At 39.6% G+C, this 23,420-nt stretch overlaps 1 protein-coding gene across 1 annotated transcript in view; it reads left to right on the top strand.

Moving 5' to 3' along the window:
- LOC103756639 (unconventional myosin-X) overlaps window positions 1-23,420 on the top strand; it is a 124,984-nt gene that overhangs the window by 44,424 nt on the left and 57,140 nt on the right. The window contains exons 3-11 of the mRNA XM_029965021.1: window positions 10,203-10,390; window positions 16,205-16,339; window positions 17,315-17,439; window positions 18,310-18,323; window positions 18,436-18,520; window positions 19,189-19,292; window positions 21,380-21,509; window positions 22,451-22,569; window positions 23,271-23,417. Of these exons, the coding sequence (XP_029820881.1) occupies window positions 10,203-10,390; window positions 16,205-16,339; window positions 17,315-17,439; window positions 18,310-18,323; window positions 18,436-18,520; window positions 19,189-19,292; window positions 21,380-21,509; window positions 22,451-22,569; window positions 23,271-23,417 (1,047 nt within the window). The remainder of the gene's footprint in view (window positions 1-10,202; window positions 10,391-16,204; window positions 16,340-17,314; window positions 17,440-18,309; window positions 18,324-18,435; window positions 18,521-19,188; window positions 19,293-21,379; window positions 21,510-22,450; window positions 22,570-23,270; window positions 23,418-23,420) is intronic.

The following is a 23,420-nucleotide window of genomic DNA, read 5'->3' as shown; positions in this document are numbered from 1 at the left end:
TTTTTCCTTTTTTTTAAATACGTGTTAGAGGAAAAACATAGCTGTAATGACATGAGAAGTAAACAAATGCCATTGGTTGGTTAACCAACCTTGCTTCTGAATTCCTCCGTACTGCATGACTCATGGCACTGCTAATAATTATAATAACAACAACAATAAAGAGTGTTTGTCTGAACTTTGTCCTCACAAAAGAAGATATTGGGGATTTTAAAGGTGCATATTTTCAGATCTTAGCAAGTATTTCAGCCTGAGGTGGTGTGATCAACATGATATCATTAAAAGGGGAGCTGCTCAGAAAGGTCTGTATAATTTAGCACACTGTCATGTATGCCACAGCTACACAAACACTTTGCAGTGTATGCGGTGGCTACATATATGCAACACCTACACAAACACATAAATTTATGTTATGGTTTGCAGCACATTAGGTAGTTGTTGGTAACCTGCTGGGTGTCCATGCTGCAGTAAGGAACGTACCTTCTATCATCAGTGGGCTACTTTAGTGAGACAGATGGGGAGGGGGAAGAGGTCAAAGTTTTATTAAAACATAAAAACTTGCTCTTTCTATCTGCTCTGTACCAGTATTTTTTTTCTTGTTTGGTTGGCTGGTTGGGGAGTAAATAATAGCTGCAGTGGCGAGAGGGTCAATTTCTGTTGACTTCCATGAGTTTTATGTTATACCTAAACCCTATTAATAGTAACTTCATATTGAAAAGTGCAAAGTAGAAATCCATCATCATGTACAGGTTTTGTCATTGGTGAGGGTATATATTGCTAAAGTCTTCCCAGATTTGAAGGATTGTTTTTATGTTGTTTTCTCCACCCCTTTATAGAATGTCACTATGAGCCAAGAACAGAAGGTAGACCAGCGTGCAGAATCAAAAGAAAGATTATCAGTCGTTTGCATAAGTACCAGCAGCAGCTTAGTACCATTCAGTCAGATTTCTGCAAATGGTGCTGAATGCTTCTGCATACACCATTGCCTCACTTGGAGGTAAGCTTCGGCTCCTGTCTGTAAGGTCTATTGCTCCCAGTCCAGCAAAGTCACTGAAAGGAAGGCAGGAATTTGGACTCCAAAACCTAGGCTGCTTGCCTGTCACCAGCACATTTTCTTTACATGAGTTAGGCTTTGACTGTAACACAAGCTGCGCAAAATGTACTGCTTGTGCTGCACTGTCCAACTGTGTTATTCACATATTCCAGCAGTTTAATACTCAAAAGGCCACAAGCAACCCATTTAAGTTGAGAATGGATTAATTTACTTTTGTAGCTATTGTTTACCTTTCTAAATGGACTATTGATTCATAGCCAGGCTGTTATTTTTATTTGAAAAGACATGGTCCCTTTCTCACAAGCAGTTTCAGCTGTTTCCTTTTGATGTTTGTCAATCTTTCCTTTTAAAAGCAGATGGAATCCAAAAGTTCCATTTATCAGATTTTTGACTGTTAGTAACATTTGACATGTTAGTATCACTGACTTCTAGACTGACAGCTATTTGGCAGCAGTTCAGTGCCCTCCAACTAACTACCTGGCATAGACTTAGATTTCAGTTATTCTGGCTTTTGATTTTTCTTTGTTAAAGCATAATTCCTGCTCTTTCTGCTCTCTTCCTATAAAAGCCCTTTCTATATAAGAGATCTTCAGACATTAAAGAACTGTAGAAGATATGGAAATCTGGATATCAGTATGTAAAATTCTCAGAGGCAGAATGAAACAGATCTGCAAAATTCTACATAAAACTATTTCTCCATTGTTCTAGAGACAGTGCTCTTTAGTGCATCATTTACCATCATTTTTGTTTTCATTTGTGTGTGTTTGCTCTGAAAAGCCCCTTCATCTTCCCAAGATGAATCTGTAGGAAGGAAGAAGATATTTTTTTTTCTTTTCCTTGCTAGAGGGTGAATTAGACCTTCAGACAGCATTGAAAGACTCATTTGAGCATTGTGCAATAACAAAGCAGGAGGAAGAACTAGAGTGTGGCCACAGGCCATTTGAAATGAAGTGACAAGCCATGAGGTCTCTGCTCTTTGTGGGGCCTTTTCTGATTTGAGCTAGAGCTTGCCTGGTTAAAATTAAGCTGTGCACTTGTGCACACAGATTGCTACAGTCTGATGTGCAAACTTACATTCACATGCTGTATTGCAGCCCATGATAATAACAAAAATCAATGTCTCATTCTGATCGATTGTGTTTTTGTTCAAAAAACAGCGCCTCTGTCTGCTTGGCAATGGTGAAGGGAGATACTCTTCTGTAATTGTTTATATAAACAGTCTATGCACAAAAGATCGTTATTCTGACATCCAGCAGATTGCACTGCTACATGGTACAGATTGCATTGTGTTAGTCAGCAAAACAGGGCATATAAAAACAAGGAGACTTGGTCCTTTTTATACAGGGGAAAAACTGCTAGAAACCTGTCAAGTTCTTAAAGAAAGAAAGATGTCTATCTGACATCACTGTTATTGTCTCCTGTTTTGGTTTTTACCTTTGGCTGTAACAATGCTCTTTTGTCAGCTTTTCTTTATATTGGTTTCATATTTCCAAAATGGATTTTTTTTGCATGTGCGGATTCAGGATAACACTTGTAGGGTTTCCTTGGGTAATCCCCATCTGCATGGGGCTCCACATGTTCAGTAGGAGAAAATCCCCATCCACATGTTCAGTAGGAGAAAATGAGTAGACAAATAAGATGAGATTAAGCAATGAGTGTATCTCTTAACCATCAGAGAGTTCATCACCATCTCTGAGCCTCCTGTGGAGTTAAGCAGAAAGGTGTCTGCCTCTGTGCACTGTGCACTGTTTTGGGTATTTACATTGGCAGCTAAGGTGACCAAAACCCAGATTTGAATTCTTAAGAAAAAGACAGATCTAGACAGCTTCATTTAGCTTCCTAGGACAAGGACTCTATAGATGTGCAAGGCTGAAGCTGTAAGAAGTGGAAGGATTCTCACAGTTTAGAAGTGAAGGTAGCTGAGTTACAAAGTACAACTTTTATCATGAAGAGATAGCATAGGCTTTGCCCTCAGAAGGGCTTGGGAACGGGACAGTGTTGCTTAATAGTCTTGACTGAAACACATGGGATAGTGAAGCTGAGCGCTGTGAACTTGCCTGAGAAGACACTTTTCATAAACAGTGACAGAGAGAACATGTAGGAGGTGCATCTTGGCTGTAGGTAGCTGCCTGTTGACACTTGATCTTTGTAGGGACATTTTCTGTCACGTCTGGTTCCCTTCTGAAGGTCCTTTCCTGTGGATGCTAACTCTTGTATTTGTAGTGTGGCCTGTGTGTTTACAAACAGCTCATTTTACAATCAGTTCTACAATGGACCTTGAGAAGAAAAAAGGACAGGTTAGGGATCATAATGTTGTGTGCATTGATGAGGAACACAGAGATACAGAAAAGCAAAGCTGATTCTAATTTGAGTGGCTGGAAATTCACCATGAGTCACCAGACATGGTGAGGGCTGCAGGAGCCCAAGCATGTAAAGATGATTATAGAGTATGACATTTCCATCTTAGAAATGGCTTGGTTGGTTGAAAACATTTAAAATTGTAGTTCAGTACTGCACTTTGATTATGGTTTTTAAGAAAGGAACTTGGCTTCGGACATGAGACAATTGGATTCTATCTCACTGAAATTAGCATGAGACGAGCTGAAAGACGGGGTATACTTACCACAGTGAGGATAAATCAAGGTCCTATTACGAACAACAGCATCAATTATCATCCTCTTTATGGCATACCATTGCCCCTTCTTCTGTCTCCTCTAAAAAGCACACCAAAATATGGCCCAGCCATCTTTTTCCTTTTTATGTGTACTGGTTTAAAGGTAAACCAGCAGGGGAAATGAACTCAACTCAAAAGAGAGACTATAAGTCAGAATAACAATTTCATAAAATAATGCAATAAGTACGATTATACAGACAAACAATTGGTTTTAACCCACAAAACCCAAATATATAACCCAGCACCCTGGGGCATGAACAGAGTGGTGTTCTTTGGGCCCCCTGAGTCCAAAGGAAAAGGAGAGGGGAAAACCTGTTGGTGAGAGTGCTGTTGCAGTTTGGTCAAGAATGGTGATTGCAGTCCGGTCGAGAGTGGTGGCTGCAGTCTGGTTGAGAGTGGTGGTCTGCAGTCTTCCTCTGGATCCCACGAGTGGTTAAAAAGGTCCCAAGACTCCAAGATTATATATCCTCCAGTTCAGGCAGGAATGCTCAGTACCTCCCTCAGGGCAGGGGGTTCCTTAATGGGGTTCCTTAATGGGTGTGAGAACAAGAGCAACTCCTATCTCGCAGGCCTCTTAGCACCTAGTTTATAGCCTGAGGAGTCAGGCTCTATGTGCAGATGGTGTAAATGGTTCGTTGATAACAGTTTCTGGGAAATGGCATGGAATGCTATAGAATACACAGTTTTGGGTTACACCCATACAGTGATGAACTGGTCTCAGCTGTCCTAACTAGGACATTATGCTGACATGTATGTGGTGGTAGACCTAGTTGTCTTTGCCTTAGAATAAACTCAGTCATGATTTCCTTCAATCCCTTTACCTGAGAGAACTGGGAATCGCGGAGGCCACATGTGGAGTGTGTAGCAAACTCTTCTGTTGCCAGGTTTTGCATCCTGACACCTTGATATTTGATGTTGAAAACATAAAAAAGTTTGATGGCTACTTTGTGGTCTCTCAAGTGTTGCCTGCCACTGCATGTTCTGTGAAAACACTGGTACTGTAATTTGGTAATACTACTGTAGCCATGATGATTTAAAGGTGAGATGGGCAAGTTGTGTGGAACAGTGATAAAAATCTTTTCCCATGCAGTGTATAAAAGTAACATAGAAGTAGCTTTGAAGTGAGCCAGTGGTACTGCAGTTTTATTTGAAGCTTCTGATATATTAAGTTTGAGCCCAGAAAGTAATACTTTTGGAATGAATTGTCAAGTTGATACCAATACCCCATGAAAAAAAAAAACCACCACCTTTTACTTTTCAGACACAGAATCAGTTCCTTAAGTGACTCCAGGAAAGTCAGGAGTTGCTCAAAAACAGCCCAGAAACATTTTCTTTTGAGGCATCTGTAAACATGCATTTCTTTCTGTAGTAACATAGATTTTCATGTTCCAAAGCAGAAAGGCTTCAAAGTGCGCTTAACAGAGTTGTACAAAGTTCTGTTTCTCAATGTTATATATATATCTGTAACAAAATATCTTAATTCTATATTTTATCTGTTCCAGCATTTCTAGTTGCAAGTTGTGAAGAATATTTTGATTTTTGGTGTCGTTGTAGAAACATAATGATAGAGAGGAATGAAGTGTTCTTTTGCCTGCTTTAATAGTGCAAGCAGTTTTGGTGTCTTTTGTGATTGTTGATCAAAGATTTAGTTCTGGAGCAGCACATAGTGCCCTTTAACAGGGTCCTCTAGCCTGCTCCTGTCTTCCCTACCACTCTCCTTGTAGCATGAGATATGCAAAGCATGAAAGAATTGTGTGTCTTTCCCTGCCTTCCTCCCCTTTCATTTATTTATTTATGAAAGAAGGAAGACTGGGATGTCTCAGATGCTAGAAGTCTGGGCAGTACAGAGGGATAGCTAGATGTAGAGGGTGAAAGGAGGTCATGAGAAAAGCAGTCTGGGATAAATTTAATGACCTCACTTGGGAAAAACTAGATTGGGTAACACACAGAAATCACGGAGGATCCTCAGAAATAGCAAAGTTATTGTGAAGAAGTCTTGACATAAAGGCGAAGAAGTAGAAGGTGGATGATTGCTGGATATGGAGCAAACCTGAAAGGATATATCCAAAAATTCTAAAAAGCATCTATGGAGGGGAAAAGATGAAGAGCAAGGTGGTCCTGGTATATTTAGTGTGTTTGGTTTATGGGACTACTGAAGTGATCTTGCATTAGGGCATTTTCCTTTTTCGTTGCTTTTTGTTTATAGAGAATCTGAAAAAAATTTGAAGGGGAAATTTTTTACTCTACTTCTCCCTCTTTCAGTCTGAAAGCATATTCTACATAGGAAGGAAAGATTTCAAACTATATTTCATTCTTCCATTGCAAACTGGTTTCTTGTAATTTTAAGCTAACTTGACAAAGTGTATTTTGATCCATAAAACTTCTTACATCATTTAGATTCATTTGGCATCAAACTAAAGTAAACTGATTGTGTCTTCCTTAAAAAAAAATAAAAAAACCTCTCATGTTAGACAGGACTACTCTGACTGTGTTAAGTTTGGCTAGAGTGTTTCTATGGGTATCAGCAGTCTTTGTGAGCTCTTGAACCTTGTTAAAAAACAAATTGTTTTTCAGTGTTTGAAGAACTTTGGGATGATTTCAAGACACAGGCTCAAAGCTAATTTCAATCAGAAGGCAATAGGCAAACGCCCCCCAAAAAAGCAATCAAAGAATTGATGAAAAATCTCTTCCTTTCTGAAGTACATATTTCATTTCAATTCTTGTGGTGCCATCGCCTTACTCAGTGTCTAAATAAGAAGACAGGGCTTTACCAAAATAGCTCGAGAGTTTGTGTGTGGTTCTGTCTGAATTGTCAAGTTGGTCTTATGACAGGGAATAGTGAACTGTCCCGTTCACTGCCACAGATTTAAGGGGTCAGGCTTGTAATAGAACTTATCACAATATTTCCCTGAAAAAACCCCTCAAACTATTTAAACTGGAAATCTTCAGAACTCCTGTGTCTACTTGCTAGTGCTCTGGCAGATGTATGAGCATTTCTCCTATTCATAACTGTTTTGGAGTGCTTTCACTAAAATAAATACCTATTGACTGCCAGAATCAGATTAGAATCTGCAAAGAACAAAAAGAAAATTTAGATTACTCTCTTATAAGTGGAAGTGACACACTTACGTGAAAATACTTTTTCTGAAATGTCACCTGCCTTGTGATGTTAGCATAATATAGTAATTTAGAGATCCTGCTTCTGACTGCTAACAGCTTTAATTTGCCATGTGATGGTGCCTGGTGCAGAAATAACATTCAGGAGACAATACATGTCCACTGAACAGTGCTGCATCTTTACACTGGTTTAGCTTGCTGCTAAGGTGCTTGGATTTGCAAAACTGGAAGGTCTGCCCTACAAGAAAGGAGTTGTGTTGAGTGGCTGCTCAGGGTCCCCCAGGGGAAGGGTAGGTGGAGGAGCCTACAAGGAAGATAGAGAGGGACTTTTTACAAGAGCACATAGTGACAGGACAAGGGGGAATAATTTCAGACTGAAGGGGAGTATGTTTAGATTAGACATTAGGATGTGAGGGGGGTGAGGCACTGGAACAGGTTGCCTAGAGAAGTTATGGATACCCCATCCTTTGAAGTGTTCAAGGCCAGGTTGGACGGAGACTTCTGGAAGATTTGTCTTTTAATGTGAACTTTTAAAATAGTTGAAATAATTTTTAATAACAATGCTGCTTCAGCCCATTGATACCTTGCTGAACTACCTTGAGTAAAGGTGGAACTTCCACTTCTCCTTAGTCCATGCAGATACCTAGTTGTGGCTACTGCTGTGTTGGATTGTGACACTTGGTAGGTGATGAATGTGATGCACTGTGTGTATGAAGAATATACTTCTTTTGTGTTCTTGCCTCGACATGAGGAACCTGTTTTTTGGAGGCCTGAGTTTGTTCTGTCTTGTGTCATTATAATTTGGTGGTGATTTGAGCACGTATTTAACTTGTTTTGTAAAGAGGTAGTACATACTCAGAGCACCAGAAGATTGGAACACAAAGTTGCACCTGTGTCAGTAGAGGTTGTGATTCTTCACATTTTTGCTGAAAGAAAAATATAGGGAGAGGGAATTTTTTAAGTAGTCCTAAGGACATGTCCTAAGCATAACTCCATGAGGTGATTTAGGAATTGTTTTCACCAGTATTGTTTCTGCTATTCACCAGGTTTCTGTTATTGCCGTAATACACTACCTGTAGCCAGCTGACTTAATTTAATAAAAAATTTACATTATTCTCAATAGTGACTAATATTCTGGAAGCATTTCTATAATTTTTAAAAAGTTATGCTTAAGCCATGTGAAAGACTGTCTCATGTTAAACGAGCGTGTGCAGAAGTGGGCTGTTATCGCCTCTTCTGATATTGACTGTTTAAAATAGGAAAAGCAAGAAAAATTGCTATGTGTAGCCAGCCCATGGTGATACAGTGCTTTACCACAGGAAGATGTTGTTTGCACTGAAGCTGTAGAGTGGTTGCTTTGTTATAAAGTTAGATGGTATCATGTTTCATGGGGATTTTTTTTGTTTGCTTCTTTGCCATGGCATCTGTTGTGATGGTGTGCCTCAAGCTACTCTTTTCAAAAGACCTCAGACAGACTTTAGTAAGGTAAAGACAAAGATCTGTAGCAGTTTTTTTTATTGGTCATACTTGTACTGTAGTAATATAATTTTTAAAAAGCCTCTTAAAATTTTGCCTGTGCAATCTGTCCTGAAATATGTATCAAACAGAGGAAGCTTGTTTTCAGAGACTTCCTTATTATTTATTTAAGAACTCAAGAGGGGTTGATCCCCAGGAAATTAAGCTGTTGTCTCAGTGCTGTAATTGCCCTGCGATAGGATCTTGTGTTGAAATGGTATCTCTCCTCTAGATGAAATCTTCTGAGCTATTGCACAGCATGGCAAGGGTTATAAAACACACAGATTGAAAGTTCACCACTCTGTAAAAGCTATTTGAGTTACATTGAGGAAGGATATTCCCCTTACAGCTAATAAAATTGTCATAATTTCAAGGACACCGCTGTAGTTCCCTTACCAAAAGCTCAAAGCTGCAATTTGTGTTGGGCCTGATGGAGGTTGAACAGGTGGATTATGGGGAGTGTAACAGCAGGGTAACAGTGAGAAAGGAGAGCTGATACACAGTGATAATTGCATGTTAATTAAGGAGAAGAAGAGGGAGACCAGTAGATGCAGGCTGTAAATGCTGTGGAAGAGGCTGATGGAGAGGAAAGGAAAATGTGTCTCAACGAGTGTCCTTGTGGTGGCTTGTACAGAGAAGAGGGAAGCTGCAGGAGGAGCACGTGGGGCTGCATTTCTGTGGCATGCAAGATGCTGCTCGCCTTATCCATCCCTTTCTGGGTAGAGTGCTGTGGGGATGAAGAGAGCCCCAGTCCTGCTGTCAGCTTCACAGCTGGTTCCTGTCGGTGACAAGAGGGTTGACTGCTGATGAGGCATCTGTGTGTACATGGGGGCTGTGTTACAGGGCTGGAGGCTGCGCAGCCTGGCTCTTCACAAGTCCAGAGCAGGGCTGCTGAAGCCAGGTGTCAGCTCCCTGCCTGCAACCGTAGAAAGGGTGTTTAACAAAATGAAATCAGTATCACAGCAGTAACACTGCACACACCATACAATATATCAATTAATTTCACATGCCACAGAAATGTACTGGAAATTCTGGAGATAACAAACTTAATGTTATCTCCTACCTCACTTCAATGTGATGTTATTTCAAAAATGTATTGAAGTTGTTAGGGGGTGAGTGAGAAAATGAACAGCATTGAAAACACTGTTGCAAATGATCAGGTTACCACAGCCTAATGAGGTAAGTCAGTGGGAATGGGCATAAACTGCTACCTGAGTGGTTTTAACTGATGTGTTCTCTAATTGTAATGGGATAGCAATGAATGCCTTATGAGGTGCCATTGTGCATCAAACAAGTAATAAATCAAGTTACAGAAACACAGTGTTTTGGAAGTACCTGCCAGTTCACATGCTTTTCTTGGAACCTGCTACCATATAATTGCTAGTGTCTACCATAATGTCTTATAGTTCTGTTTTAAAAATTAGTATCAGAGAAGGACTTACATGGAAATACATACTTTTGCGCCAATACTTGGGACACAGTCAGGCTTTTATAAGTTCAGTGAACTTATAAAAGTCCCTAAGAACACATGAGAAGCAGCTGTAGACCAGCGCTCACAGGCATTACTGTGCAGCTGTAAGCAGCATTAAGGCAGGGATTTGTATAGCAAATAAGCTCTGTATTGTAGGTGGGGTAAGCATGAGAACATGACAGAGGTGGAAACAACTTTTGCCCAACTGTTGCTCTTCTTGAAAGGAGGAAGTCAGGGGAAATTACTATCCACTTTTATCCAAAGGATTGCTACGGTTTTGCAAACGTGTATTTGTTGCTGATCATTTGAGCAGAGTGTTAATCTGTTCCATCCCATGTGTAATAACAACTCTGGGGGGTGCTATGTGCTTGCAGACCTACATTGGTTCGATAGTTGCCTCTGTGAACCCCTACAAGAGCATTCCAGGACTGTATGACTGCACAGCTGTGGAGCGATACAGCAAGCACCACATGGGAGAGATCGCACCTCACATCTTCGCTGTGGCCAATGAGTGCTACCGCTGCCTTTGGAAGCGCCATGACAACCAGTGTATCCTCATCAGGTAAACGGCAGCTGCTGCTGCTCTGGTTATCCCTGCTGATCAGCCTTCCGGATTTAGGAGCGTACATTTGGACCACATGGAGAGGAGAACTCCAGAAGAAAGCAGCAGGCCTTTAAAACAGCAGAGTTTCAAGAGAGTTCTGAACTAGCTCTGTATTGTTCTGTGAACCTCTAAAAAAATGTTAATTTTTCTTGTGCACCTTACAATTTCATTGAGTGAAAAAATCTATTACATTTTTGTGCATTTTTACTACTTACCTATCTAATGTTACCCTAAGTGCTTTCCCACTGGTTTAAACATCCCTATGCAGCTCAGTAGTTTGTCACCACTAGACCCTGATTCCTGCATAGAGCAGAAAAGAAAAAATACCCCCCCACTCTTGAGAAAAGCAGTGAATAAAATTGGCAAAAGAGAAAACCCTCCACATTTCAGCCACTTAATTCTGCCTGATTAATCTTCCTTGCTTAATCTTGTTGTGCTTTAATTTAATGGTGATTTAATAGCTTCCTGTTTGATCCACTGTGTCACTGGTATTCAGAATCTCACTGCTGCCGAGTGTACAGTGGGAGCAAGTTGGCATTTCAATAGCTTTTCCCTGCTTTCAGTCCCTCCTTCCTCCTGGCTCCAGAAGAGCTGAAAATGCAGCCAACTCTTTTCCCGTTCCCTAGCCTGCCAGCTCAGCTGCATTGGCTCACACACAGGCAGGGAAGTGCCGGATCAGGAGGAGCAGCTCTGTGGCAATGGCAGTGGGCACCAGCCACCGGACTCTGGGCAGGAGGTGATGTTCAGGGGGGTGAGAGAGTGCATGTTTCCCCTTCCTTTCCTCTCTTGCCTTCACAGCTTTTTTGTGATTAAGCCCATTTGCTCTCACCGTCCTGCAGCACAAAGTTAAGTGTGTAGAGCTCTTCAGGCACAAGTTGACAAGGAGCCCTTGCAACAGCCGTGGGACTGCAGCATGGGACAGTCAGTGGGACAGAGAGGGGATAAGGCAGAGTGAGAGCAGCACCTTTTGCAATAGGCAATACTGACATTTGAGATAACAGGCCAGGTTGCAAGGCTTCCTGAATTAAGAGGGTGATTTGGTGCATGCGGTTCAACACCCAGTCTGTTGTTAGAAATTTGGATCAGACGCAACACAGCCAAGTCTGGTTCCAGCTTTCTGCATGCTCTCAGGTTGCAGTGCCTACCTGTCCTCTCCACTAGATAGATTCTGCCTGGCAGTGGCACAAAGCTGGAAAGGGCTGCTGAGTTTGTTTTTTCAGCTTTCTTTAACTGTATTTTTCCTTTTTATTATTTAATACATAGTCCTGTACATATAAAGCTGAGTCCAGGTGACAGTCCAAGAAAAAATGTAATGCACAAAGATCTTTATCATGTGAAAATAGCTATCCTGCAGTTATGATTTCATGTTTTATTTCCAGGTAACATTGCTTGTGAACAGTCCATGCACCCAAATTTTGGGAGCCAAAATAATTTCTGATGGCCTTGGGTACTTTTGCCATTCTGTACTGGCCTAAGTATTTTACCTTTCATTCCAGTTCCCCACAAGCTGGCAAGAGAAAAGCAGGTTATGTCCTAAAATGGACATAAGCAGAAGTCTCTGATGTTTCAGAGGAGTCTCCAGCAGTCTCTGCTCTGTAAACCATATACTTTGATACAGATAAGCCGTAATATGGAGAAGTTTTGCATTAGCAGTCCCTCTGAAAATTGTTTACTCCGGTCATGGATTGAAACAATGATTTGAATCAGTTCATTGTTTCAGACGAGTGCCGCAATACAACCTTATAAGGGTATCTTGTTTCTACAGAAATTGAGGGAATGCGAAATTCAAATAAGAAGTCAACTCTACTTTCATTAAACAGTATTATCTGCTGTATCTTTGAAGGACTCAGAGCAGGATTTTTTTAAATTAATGAAGGTTTTCTGTGGCCCTCATGAGATTTAGGAAAGTCCCTGTGGTCACATACCTAGTTTAGGGCATAGGAAGTGAAGGTGTAACAGTGTGTTTGGCAAATTCAGTGTCCTGGTCATTCCTGCATCTTTTACTGGCTCAGAATTAGATGTTGCAACCAGTCACTGTCACTGTAGCTTTCTTGGTTACTACTGACATTTGAAAAAAGTGGTCGGGTGGAACACTTTTGTGTTTGACTTTAGACAAATATTCTGGTCTTGTATTTAATGTAAGAGATGTTAAAGAGGAAAATTTTGTTGCATCAGAAAAACACAATAGTTAAAAAGAGTGGATTGCTCGTGTAGGCTTCACATTCTGATCGGCAGTTTCACCTGCTCCTGACCTTGGGATCTAAGCACTCAGTAGCAAGTTAAAACAGCCCCACAAGGGAAGGTCCTTGGAACTCTTTCTTATGATCCTCTGGACTTGAAGTGCCCCCTGCTGGCACACAGAATTAGGTCAGTTTTGGTTGGGAGCTGCTTTCTTCAGGCATTGAGTTCAAAAAACCTGTGAAAAAAGCTTCTAGTGTTTTGAAATATTGATATTGGGATATTTGTCTGGTTGGGGGAGGGTGAGAGGATTAAGGTAAGAACTTGAATTAAAAACTGTCATCATAAAGACTGGAAATGTAATATAAAAGTGAGACCATTTTTCCAGTGTACTACCCAGACTAGGGGTGAAAAGGAAAGAAATATGGAAGAGATTATATTAAATGGAGTCACCCAAAGATGCTTAATTATTGGTCTGTGTAACACAGACATTTTAATTCATGCTAATGCTGCACAGAAATGACTTAGCAGCCTAAAATGTCAACAAAATAGCACACTGAAGAAACTGTACACAACTGGTGCATTAGAATATATACACAGTTGTGAAATGGTATTTTCACTCTCCCAGGCTAAAAAATGTTTATCTGGCTATTGAACTAAGGTTTTCTTCTAGACAAAAACATCCACATCAATGAATCCTCAGTTTTATGGTCGTCTGAACCTTACTGCGGGGTACAATTTCATTTAAAACAGAGGAAAAAAAAGCCCACCATGTTAAAAAAGAAATAATATCTGATTTTTCAACTGGGTGCCTCAGGAGGAAAATGAAGGGAGTCCATTTTACTCAAGCAATAGCCAAACAGCTTGTCCTGATGTAGGAAAGGGACTGACTTCCCCCCTGATTAGCTGATGTTTACAAGTTGGGACCAAGTTCAAACCTCCACCCTTTTATTATAAGAATAGCAAGGTAACTTTTTGGGTCATTTGGTTTTTTTGCTGCACTGTTTAAAGTGACCTAGTCTATGCAGAAGCAAACACATGCACTGCTTTCAGATGCAGTAGCAGTTGATCCACTTCGGAGCACTCAAAAAGAAGTGTAAAGCAGTTGAAAAAACAGCAACATTCAAGCTGAATAACATTCAAGTCAGTGCTGTGAGTGGGAAATCACAGTCTGATACCAGTTTGTTCTCTTTCTTGTCATCTGATGGCCTCAGTTTTTGTTGTTGTTCAGCTTAAAAATCAATGTGAACCAAAATCCTTATGTGGGGACCCAGACTTGTGATGTGAAGATGTTCTTATGAGACTGACACACCAAAATTCAGATGTGCATTTGACAAACTGTATTTGCTGAAGGGGCCTATTTTGTCTGTGTGTATCTGTCTTGGGGTTTTAAAGGCAGTTGACAGAACAGAGAAGTGATTTAGAGTAGCATTTTGTCCTTCAGAATGAGGAGTCTCTTTCAGTGACCCCTGTTTCCACTGCTGCAGTTGGGAGTCAAGGCTGCTGTGCCCTTAGTGCGATGCCCTGTGTAGAATATGTCACGGAGAAAGTCTAAAGATCTTCTAAGCGGGCGCCTTCTGGGTTGCTGTCAGACTTAATATGTTCACAGTACTGAGGGCAGTGATGTGGAACAAGCTGGGCACTTAAACTCATGGGGTGGAAAGGTTGCTGGAAAGGTTGCACTAAAAAATTCACCCTTTTACTGACCTTGGCAACTTCTTGTAGGCGTAAGCTTTCTAAGGTCTCTGAAAGATTGATCCCACTTACCCCAGTGTTAGTGTATGTACTGTAGGTTGAGTAAACAACTTTAAAGTTTAGCATGCTTGTTCTTGATTTTAATTTCATAATAAAACGCAGCTATTATTAAAGTGTTTTGTGGAGAAAAAATGCAGAGCCAACTCGATGTACATAAAATTATGGGTCCTGAGTTCAGCAACACCACGCAGTGATGAGATCTTACTGTCCTGCCAGAGGGCTTCAGGAGCCCACCCACTCAGTGCTCAATAGTAATTGCAAAATTGAATAGGATGGAGCAGTTACTATTAAATGAGTAGACAACACTGGGTAAATCCTTTCCTTGGATAGATCCAGACTTTGTGGAACTGGAAGAAAACAAAAAAAAAGCAATCAAAAGTATAACATGGCTCTGTATGTGGGAAAGGCTAATGAAGACAGGCAACTTGAGTTTGTGGGGCTATCCATCAAGTCAGGCACAGCAGAGACAGTGAGCTGTTGGTTGCTGGAATGTATCAGTGGGCATGAAGTTTTATACGACATTTTAAAGACTGATTCTTCTTGGGAAACACTTAAATCTCAGCTAAAACTCTATGTCTTGTTATGTTTTCTGAATGTATCTGCTGATTTTTTTTAATTGTTGGCATTCATTTGCAGAAGAATGCCATGCTTTTTTTTTACTTTTTACTAGAAAACATCAGTATACTTTGCTGTAACCTATAACTCCTGGGGTCACCACTCAGCAATGGCACAACAGAAGTCTGTCAAATTATCTAAGCTTAGTCCCACATGCCCAGTAGTGCTCCATTAAAGTCAGTGACAAAATTCTTGCTTGCTGCAATGAAAAAGGTGAGGTAAGACCAAAATATACCCCCTCTCTTTGGGAGTAAGCTGGAATTAGGTACGGCTTAATTAGGAATTAGGAAAACTAGAAATTAGGCAGCAGTTTAGGATATAATGCTATGACTTCATATGAAAAGTAAGCAAACCAGTCAAACTTTACCTACTAGTTATATTTCTTAGTGGCTCACACTGTGTTTTTAGTCTACATAAATGAAGGAAAATTATGTGGGGGAAATGAGCCAAATATATACTTTCCTTTTTTGGAGTGTTGGTTTTGAAGAGAAACTGAGTATATTGCCTTCTGTTTGTATCAGCAAGGTTAGTTATTAACAGTTTGTTTTAAAAATATCAATTTAGCATTATCAAATAGCTTTGTTCTCCTGTGGGTGAAGATGAGATATTTTACATCTCTGATGGTGATGGGAGGTGAAAATTGTTGATATTTTGAACTCACGTGAATCTGGTTTGTTTGAATAGGTATGTGAAAAGTTTGTTTAAAGAATATGTAGCTCACTAAGAATATCAGCATTAATTATACTAGTAGCCTTTATGTGTTAGAATATGCACTGGGGTCTCTAACCTTCTCCTCCTCCTTCTCACAGCAGAGTGCCTTCATTAGCTATGTAATCCCAAACTTTCCCATCTTAATTAATAGTCTGGTCTTTATCCCTGACTATTGCCGTTGTTGTAACTTTGTTTTAACGTGATAATGGGAAGTGTTGGGTAATTGCTTGTATTCAGAGATCTCTTTGTTGCCTCATGGGTGTGTGTACATATGCAATCAGTGCCTTGAAATGCTGTCCGAGCAGTGGTATGAAGTCTAAAGACAGCTTTTGTTTTGCCTTGGATGTCATATTCAGGAAGCTTAAGGGGGTATTTTGCTTCCCTTTGACTATCACTTCTAATCACCCCAGTCATCTTGACCTCCAGTAATTTAGAGTTTGGAGGGCTGGCCAGACAGAGGGATTGTTCACTAGCCACTGGAACTGTGCAAACAATTTTCTCCTCTTCTTTCAGTGGTGAAAGTGGTGCTGGTAAGACAGAAAGCACTAAGCTGATTCTCAAATTCTTGTCTGCAATGAGCCAACATTCGCTGGAGCTGTCCTGCAGAGAGAAGACATCCTGTGTGGAGCAAGCTATTCTTGAGAGCAGGTACTAGATCTTTCAATACACAGGTATTTTTTCCAGAAGACCGAAGCCTTGACATTGAAATAAGAGCTTGCAGTGTAATTAAATATGTGTGTCTGTTTATTGAACAATAAAATTAATATTGGAGATGGGGAAATACTCCATTAAATAAAATTACCTGGTTACTCTAGATAGTTGTGAGCACTATGGTATATCTTAATAAAACAAAAATATGCAGAATTTTGAAAGTAATGAAGCTTTAATTGTGGCTTTCATTTTTGTTTGGGGCTGAATTGAGATAATCCGAATAAAGGAAATGGGTGATGGGAGGGAGAAACCATTGGTTCAGTTTGTGTAGCCTGAGGATAGGGTAGAACAAGATACAACATGGTGAGTATAAAGTCCTCAAGTGGTAATAGCATGATGGGGAAAGGGAGGGCAAGGAGAACTGATAAGACAAATGAGTAAATGCATCAGATAAATTGGACACAATCTCCAAAAGCAAAAAAATATTCTGTGTTCACATGAAATAATACATGATTCCAAAGTATTAAAAACAAGACAATTTAAGATGCTGTTACTTTTGTTTTTCCTTCATCTCTGTTATACATGCTGTATCTTGATGTAGTTATTTTTTTTTAATTGCCTTAGGACAAGGACTGTTTCCTTACATCTGTCTAGCAATTTGCATGTGCTGAGATTTCTTATTTCCATCTTTTGAGCAATTGCAAGAGAAGTAGCAAGTAGCAGTTACTACTCTGCAGCTGCAGAGTAGTTTGGTACGATTAATCTTCCTGTTGCGTGAATACTTGCATCTTTTGATAGGAAATTGAGATGCCCATTGCTAATGAATGGAGGGTACTGCTGAGGATGTAGGCTGCGGCTGAGAAGAGTGTCACAAGGGAGTTTGTCAGAGTGTTGTTCCTTTCACCAGTCCCATGTGAAACTATTGGCATGCTAGTCACGTGTTAACACTCTCGTCATTCTCTGTTTTCACAGTCCAATTATGGAAGCTTTTGGCAATGCGAAGACTGTTTACAACAACAACTCAAGTCGCTTTGGGAAGTTTATTCAGCTGAACATCTGTCAGAAAGGAAACATTCAGGGAGGAAGAATTATAGATTGTATCCTCATTTGGTGCTTTGACTGCTGTTTGCAGGCAGCTCCTATGTACCTCCTTGGTGGAGGACTGAGAGAACTGGCTTGCCTTTGTCTGTCCTTTCACCTCATCATGGTTAAATTGAGCTGGTGTTAGTGGGAAAGAGAAGCAGCAACACCAAATTCACACATGCACACATGCATTCGTGGCAGTGTGGGGTGTATATACTCTTGGAGGACCAGGATTATGTGTTGCTACTGCCAGCATGGCGTGGCTCATATGCCTGTTCCTACACAGTGATCTAAACCAGCCTGAATTCTTGGGGATAACCTCAGTCGTCAGCCATTTTCCTAATTTATTATATCCAAAGATAAGCTGCTTACTTCTCTGGAGAAGTACTGGAAAGAGCAGAGCTGCTGAATTTCTGCAGCATGTGTCTGGGTGGGTTAAATCCTCAGATTTGCCCTGCATTTGGCAAAATCGGACTATGACCAGAGCACCAGAGGTGTGGGGATGAGGAATATTCCGAGGGGATCTTGCCTGCTGTTTTAAACAGCTGCTTTTGCATTAGGACAAATTTAAAGTTGTTTAGGGAAAAGAAAAAGCAAAGGAAGCAGATGTCATTCAAGATGCAGAATGTCACAAGTCCAGTTTTGATGGAATGGAAGAGAAGAAGGTGTTAATACATCGATATTAGAACTGCTAATATTATTATCATTGCTACTTTATTTATCTTGTTGTAGGCATGTTGTATCAAACATATTTAGCATGTTGTAAGAAAAGAATATGATGCTCTTCCTATTGTCTCAAATAAAAGAAAGAAGATTATAAATGGCTTCTGCATTAATTGCTTTTTACTTTATTCCTTGACTAAAGCTTTTCTTCCTGGCTCTAGATTTATTGGAAAAAGTAAGTTGATGTTTGCTTTTGCTTAGTTAGTTGTGTTTGGTTTAATATTTTTTCTGAAACTGTGGATAAAAAAATTATCCTTAAAAATGATCGCTGTTTTTTACTTTGACAGAATCGTGTAGTAAGACAAAACCCTGGAGAAAGAAATTATCATATATTCTATGCTCTGCTGGCGGGGATAGAAGAGAGAGAGAAAGGTGAGTGGCAAAACACAAGTCACACAACTGTAGTGGCTTTCACTGAGCAGTCAGCTGTGGTGACAGCAGTGGAGAATTTAACTGCAGAAACCCACTAACCCAAGCAGAGAAATAGGTTATTTTTTCAGCTGGGATTCAGTGAGTGTGAATTTGAGCTCACCTTAATAAAGCAACCTGCTTGGTTGAAGAATGTCACTGAGCTGCTGATAGTTTTTTCTCCCAGCTTCTGCTGTGGCCTTGGGAAAATTACTTGGGGACAAACATGCCTCATTCTGTTCAAACTGAATATTTTCACTGGTAGTAAATAACTCCACAGCGACAAAGATAAATAATTCTGGTTCTTCTAATCCTCTCTCATAAAGAATAAATCCACTGAACAAAAGAAATTACTTTTGTATATGTGCAAAATTGCTGAAAGCTGTCCCAGCATCTCCCCTTACACCTGCTGTCTTTGCATGCTAAAAAGTTAACTGCATTATGCAGTTAAATAAAACAAAACCCAGGAAAATAGCCCCCCATCGTATTTTAATATAAAACTTTGTCTTGTGCATCATCATCATCATTTCTGAACACATGAATTGTGAACTATTTAACTCTAACTTAGTAATTTGTGGAGTACTTTTGTTTTGGCATTTCTTTTCCTTCACTTTCTTTTCTCTCCTCATTAGATGCTTTTTACTTATCTGTACCGGAGAACTACCACTACCTGAATCAGTCTGGATGTATAGCGGATAAGACAATCAGTGACAAAGATTCTTTCAAGGAAGTCATTGTGAGTTGTTTCCCTAGTTCTTTTGCTTAAAAACACTGGAAGTTCAAGCTGCCTGGGGCCCATTGACAGGGAATGGGACAAAGCCTTTTTGTGCTGTAGGCACTAATCTTACAGGGATTTATATTTTCTCAAAATGCTTCACTGTCCTTTTGAACATGCCTTTACCTTCTCTCTAGTATTTCATTTTTACTGTCATTTCAACGTGTGCTGTAATTTAGAGAAATTATTACATTTTGAAATTAAAAGTATATCTGTTGGGAAGTCACTAAGGCTTTTATAGGCCTTTGCCCTTCCCTATATTGTTTTCTATTACAGATAGATAGATAAATAGATAGATAGATAGATAGATAGATAGATAGATAGATAGATAGATAGATAGATAGATAGAGATATATTTCACTGTTTTTCAATCCTAAAGCTTTGCCCAAATCATGTAGCATCTATTGGATGGAGTCTGCAGTGCAGTGCAACACACAGGGAGTGAAACACCTGTGACTCTTTAAGTTGTAGCTGCAAAATCCAGTTGTATGGAGTGACTTACACAATAGAATTGAAGAAAACATAAACACAGATTAGAAACCGGGTCCTGATGGAATCTCTATGAATGTCTTTATATCTTATACCCACAGCAATTAGTCTGTACTGACCATGCATACTGTAGCACCAAGGTGATGCACATTAGATTTTAAAAATCAGACAAAACATTTGATTTTATGCCCTTCACCCAACTGTTAGCCATGTTAATCTCTTTGCCAAATTGACAAATTAAGGTGTAGTGGATGCAGCAGGTTTTTTTAGTGTAAAAAGCCGTCATCTTGTATGGTGGAAGGGTGTGTTGGAAAAGTTGGTAACTTATCTATATTGTTGTCACGTGCTGAACTAGGTTAGCATGACATTTAATTTGTGCTAATCATCCCAGGGTAGGCAGAGCATGAAATCAGTTGGGCAGGTGATGTTTGCCTGCTGCCCGCAGCGTGGGCAGGCTGGGAGCAGGGGCTGAGGCTGCCAGGCTGCATTCCCAGAACAGGAGGCGGGCAGAAACCCCCACAGTTCACCCTCACCTGTCTTTTCCTATTATAGTCATCTCCTTTGCCTATTTTTATTGCGGTTTCAGTCATGGAAATGTTACTTAAGGGAAACTTTTTTGTAGGAGACAGGGACGAGCTGCATGGTGACTGTAGAGATGAACTCCTAGTGCTGCTGCCTTTCTGTTGTGAAAGGTCTTCTTTAGAAAATAAACCTTCAACCATTATCCCTACCCTACGTTGAATTGTGTCATGAGTCTGAGGCTTTTCCATTTGTAATGGATGATTTATGGAAGATAAAATGTGTCATGTGTCATCTGCCAGACACCTGCAGTGACTATAACATGTCTGACTAGGCGAGTATAAAACCGATCTGGTCTCAGACAGGTTTGTATTAGACCCAAGTTTGGGAAATTCTGGTCATTTCAAGCGGCATACAATTACATACCCCATCTGTGTCAAAGAAAGCATGTGTTCCTCTTGTTTTAGTATTTCTTCTAATATCTTCCAATTTGCTCATTTATGTAGTTGACCCTTGATCGTTGCCATATTGTTTATTCATAAATTCGACACTTTTATATAGATTCCTTTCCTGCTCAGTTTTACTGGGAGTTGTCAGACCACACTGGTAAAATGCGTGTTTGGGTGCACACATGAGCAAATCTTACATGTTGCTGTGTTTCCTCCCCTATGCCTTGTTACCTACAAGGCTAATTGGCAAAATTTGGTAAAAACACACAAGGGGTAATCAATTAATAATTCAAATTAAAGTAATTGTGTCTGATGCACAACTCAGTAGGTCATTCTAATATTTTAACAACTTTAATGATGAATTTGAAAGCACATTACAATATCATTACAGCATCAAAATGAGATTTCTTAAAAGCAGAGGTACTTACATATTTCAAGATGTTCCAGTGTACCTTACAGTGTATTCAGTTTGGCATGAAACCAAAGGAATGGACTCCAGCCAGGCCTCTGTTAGTCCTGACTTGCTTTTCTAAGGCCTCCCATTTTTGAGTCTGTGTGCATGTTATTAAAGAAACTCACATGTCATTCCAGACTGCAATGGAAGTGATGCAATTCAGCAAGGAGGAGGTACGAGAAGTTTTGAGACTGTTGGCTGGCATTTTGCATCTAGGAAATGTTGAGTTCATCACTGCTGGTGGGGCACAGGTGTCCTTTAAAACAGGTGAGAAGGGTGTGCATCCAAATGTAAATGTTTCTTGAGGCTATGAAAGTTGTAGTTGTTGCTATTGTATCTGAACCTAACAAGGACAAACAGTGAAAGGATCTTACTGCTTTTTAACATCTTTAAATGTTGATTAAAATGTTATATGTTATTTTTGAGGGATGGGGTTTGACAAATGAGGAAAGTTAGTCTGCTGCTGGATGCTAGATCTTAGTTATGGAAGAGCTTGGGCACATATTTATTCCATTAATAGTAATGAAATTCCATTTGAATCTAATTTCTTCTTGAAATATTCTCAAGTTGATAAAACATATGTGCTCAAATACATTTCCTTAACAAGATCTCCACCAAAGGTATCTTTTGTTAGAGCTTTCAATACTTCAATTACAAATCCAAAAGTATGTGCTGGTGTGACTAAAGAATGAGCTGTGAGCATTTTAAACATTTGTTCAAATATGGCAATAGAGAGTAGCATTACATACTGCTTATATACCATGTTATAGCAAAATTGAAAACTAAAGTATGCATGTAAGAAAAAAATTGCATTGGTTTATCCTCATCATCCTGAGGGAAGCTGAAAAGCAGTCATGTGGACAAAGAGTCAATTACTGTTTGTATCAAGAAAAATGTGTTAGTGTAAGCACTGAATTGTCTGAATCCTTTAGGTGTAACATTAAGAGGTAAATAAATATTTGTGACTTACTTGTGGTGAATTTCTACTGTTAACTCCCTTCAGTCGTACATATTTATGCCTTTTCGTGAGCAGCAAAACAATATCTTAGAGTTTCTAGTTGTGCTTTTGTCTCTAATCCCTGTCATTTTGGAAGCATCTTAAATGGTGGCAGTAGTAGTAGTAATAATAATAATAATAATAGTAAAAAACCAAATTGGTTTCATAACCTTATACATTTAAGGACATATTTGTCTTTCTCTTTTGGCAGCTCTGGGTAGATCTGCTGAATTACTAGGGTTGGACTCCACACAGCTAACTGAAGCATTGACACAGAGGTCAATGATACTCAGGGGAGAAGAAATCCTAACACCTCTTAGTATACAGCAGGTAAAGGCATCTCAGTTTTGACATGTTTTTAGGGTTTGTGAAAGGTATGTATCAATCTTCAAGTCCAGAGAAATCACTAGACACTCAGGGACAGAAGCTTAGCTCATGCATCGGAGTTGTAATCAAAAGCACTACATAGATTTTTTTGGGAAAGGTGTCATCTCTATAGATTCCATCCTGTCATTCAGACCAGGGCTGGGAGCTTGGCTCTTGTTATCCTTATTAAGCCTGATTGCTTACCATTTTTTTTTCAAATCCTAATCATGTAGGCTGATATTTTTCACTATCGATACTTGGGTAAGGTGAATATTTTTGAAATTCTCTGGAGAAATATTTTTATCATTTACAAGAATGGGATTAGAAATAGGTATGCATAACATTATGCTTAACTGTAGAAAAGGGTGAATGAAGGTATTATTTCCTACCCTTCTCTTTTCTTCCTCCACACCTTCAGTTTATAATTTTCTAATTTTTTGAATGCTTTAGCCTTGAGATGTAATTTTAAGGACACATAGATATACATCTGTTTTAACTTAAACTATTAAACTCAAACCATGATGCCTTGTAAGTATTAATGCAATTGCTGTCGAGCTACATAGGAATACGAATCTGCTTGCATCATACATTGCTTTATGGTGTGCTAAGGACACACAGGGGTCACAGAGGTGATTGATGTGTTGTGTATTCCTTTTTTAACACAGGCAATAGACAGCAGAGATTCTATGGCTATGGCACTTTATTCTCAGTGTTTTGCTTGGGTCATTAAGAAAATCAATAGCAGAATCAGGAGCAAGGAAGACTTCAAGTCTATTGGAATTTTGGACATATTTGGATTTGAAAATTTTGAGGTA

Source organism: Manacus vitellinus, unplaced genomic scaffold (assembly GCF_001715985.3).
Source record: "Manacus vitellinus isolate BGI_N305 unplaced genomic scaffold, ASM171598v3 scaffold_89_pilon, whole genome shotgun sequence".
Classification (NCBI taxonomy): domain Eukaryota; kingdom Metazoa; phylum Chordata; class Aves; order Passeriformes; family Pipridae; genus Manacus; species Manacus vitellinus.
This window is presented reverse-complemented; position numbering and strand designations above follow the sequence as displayed.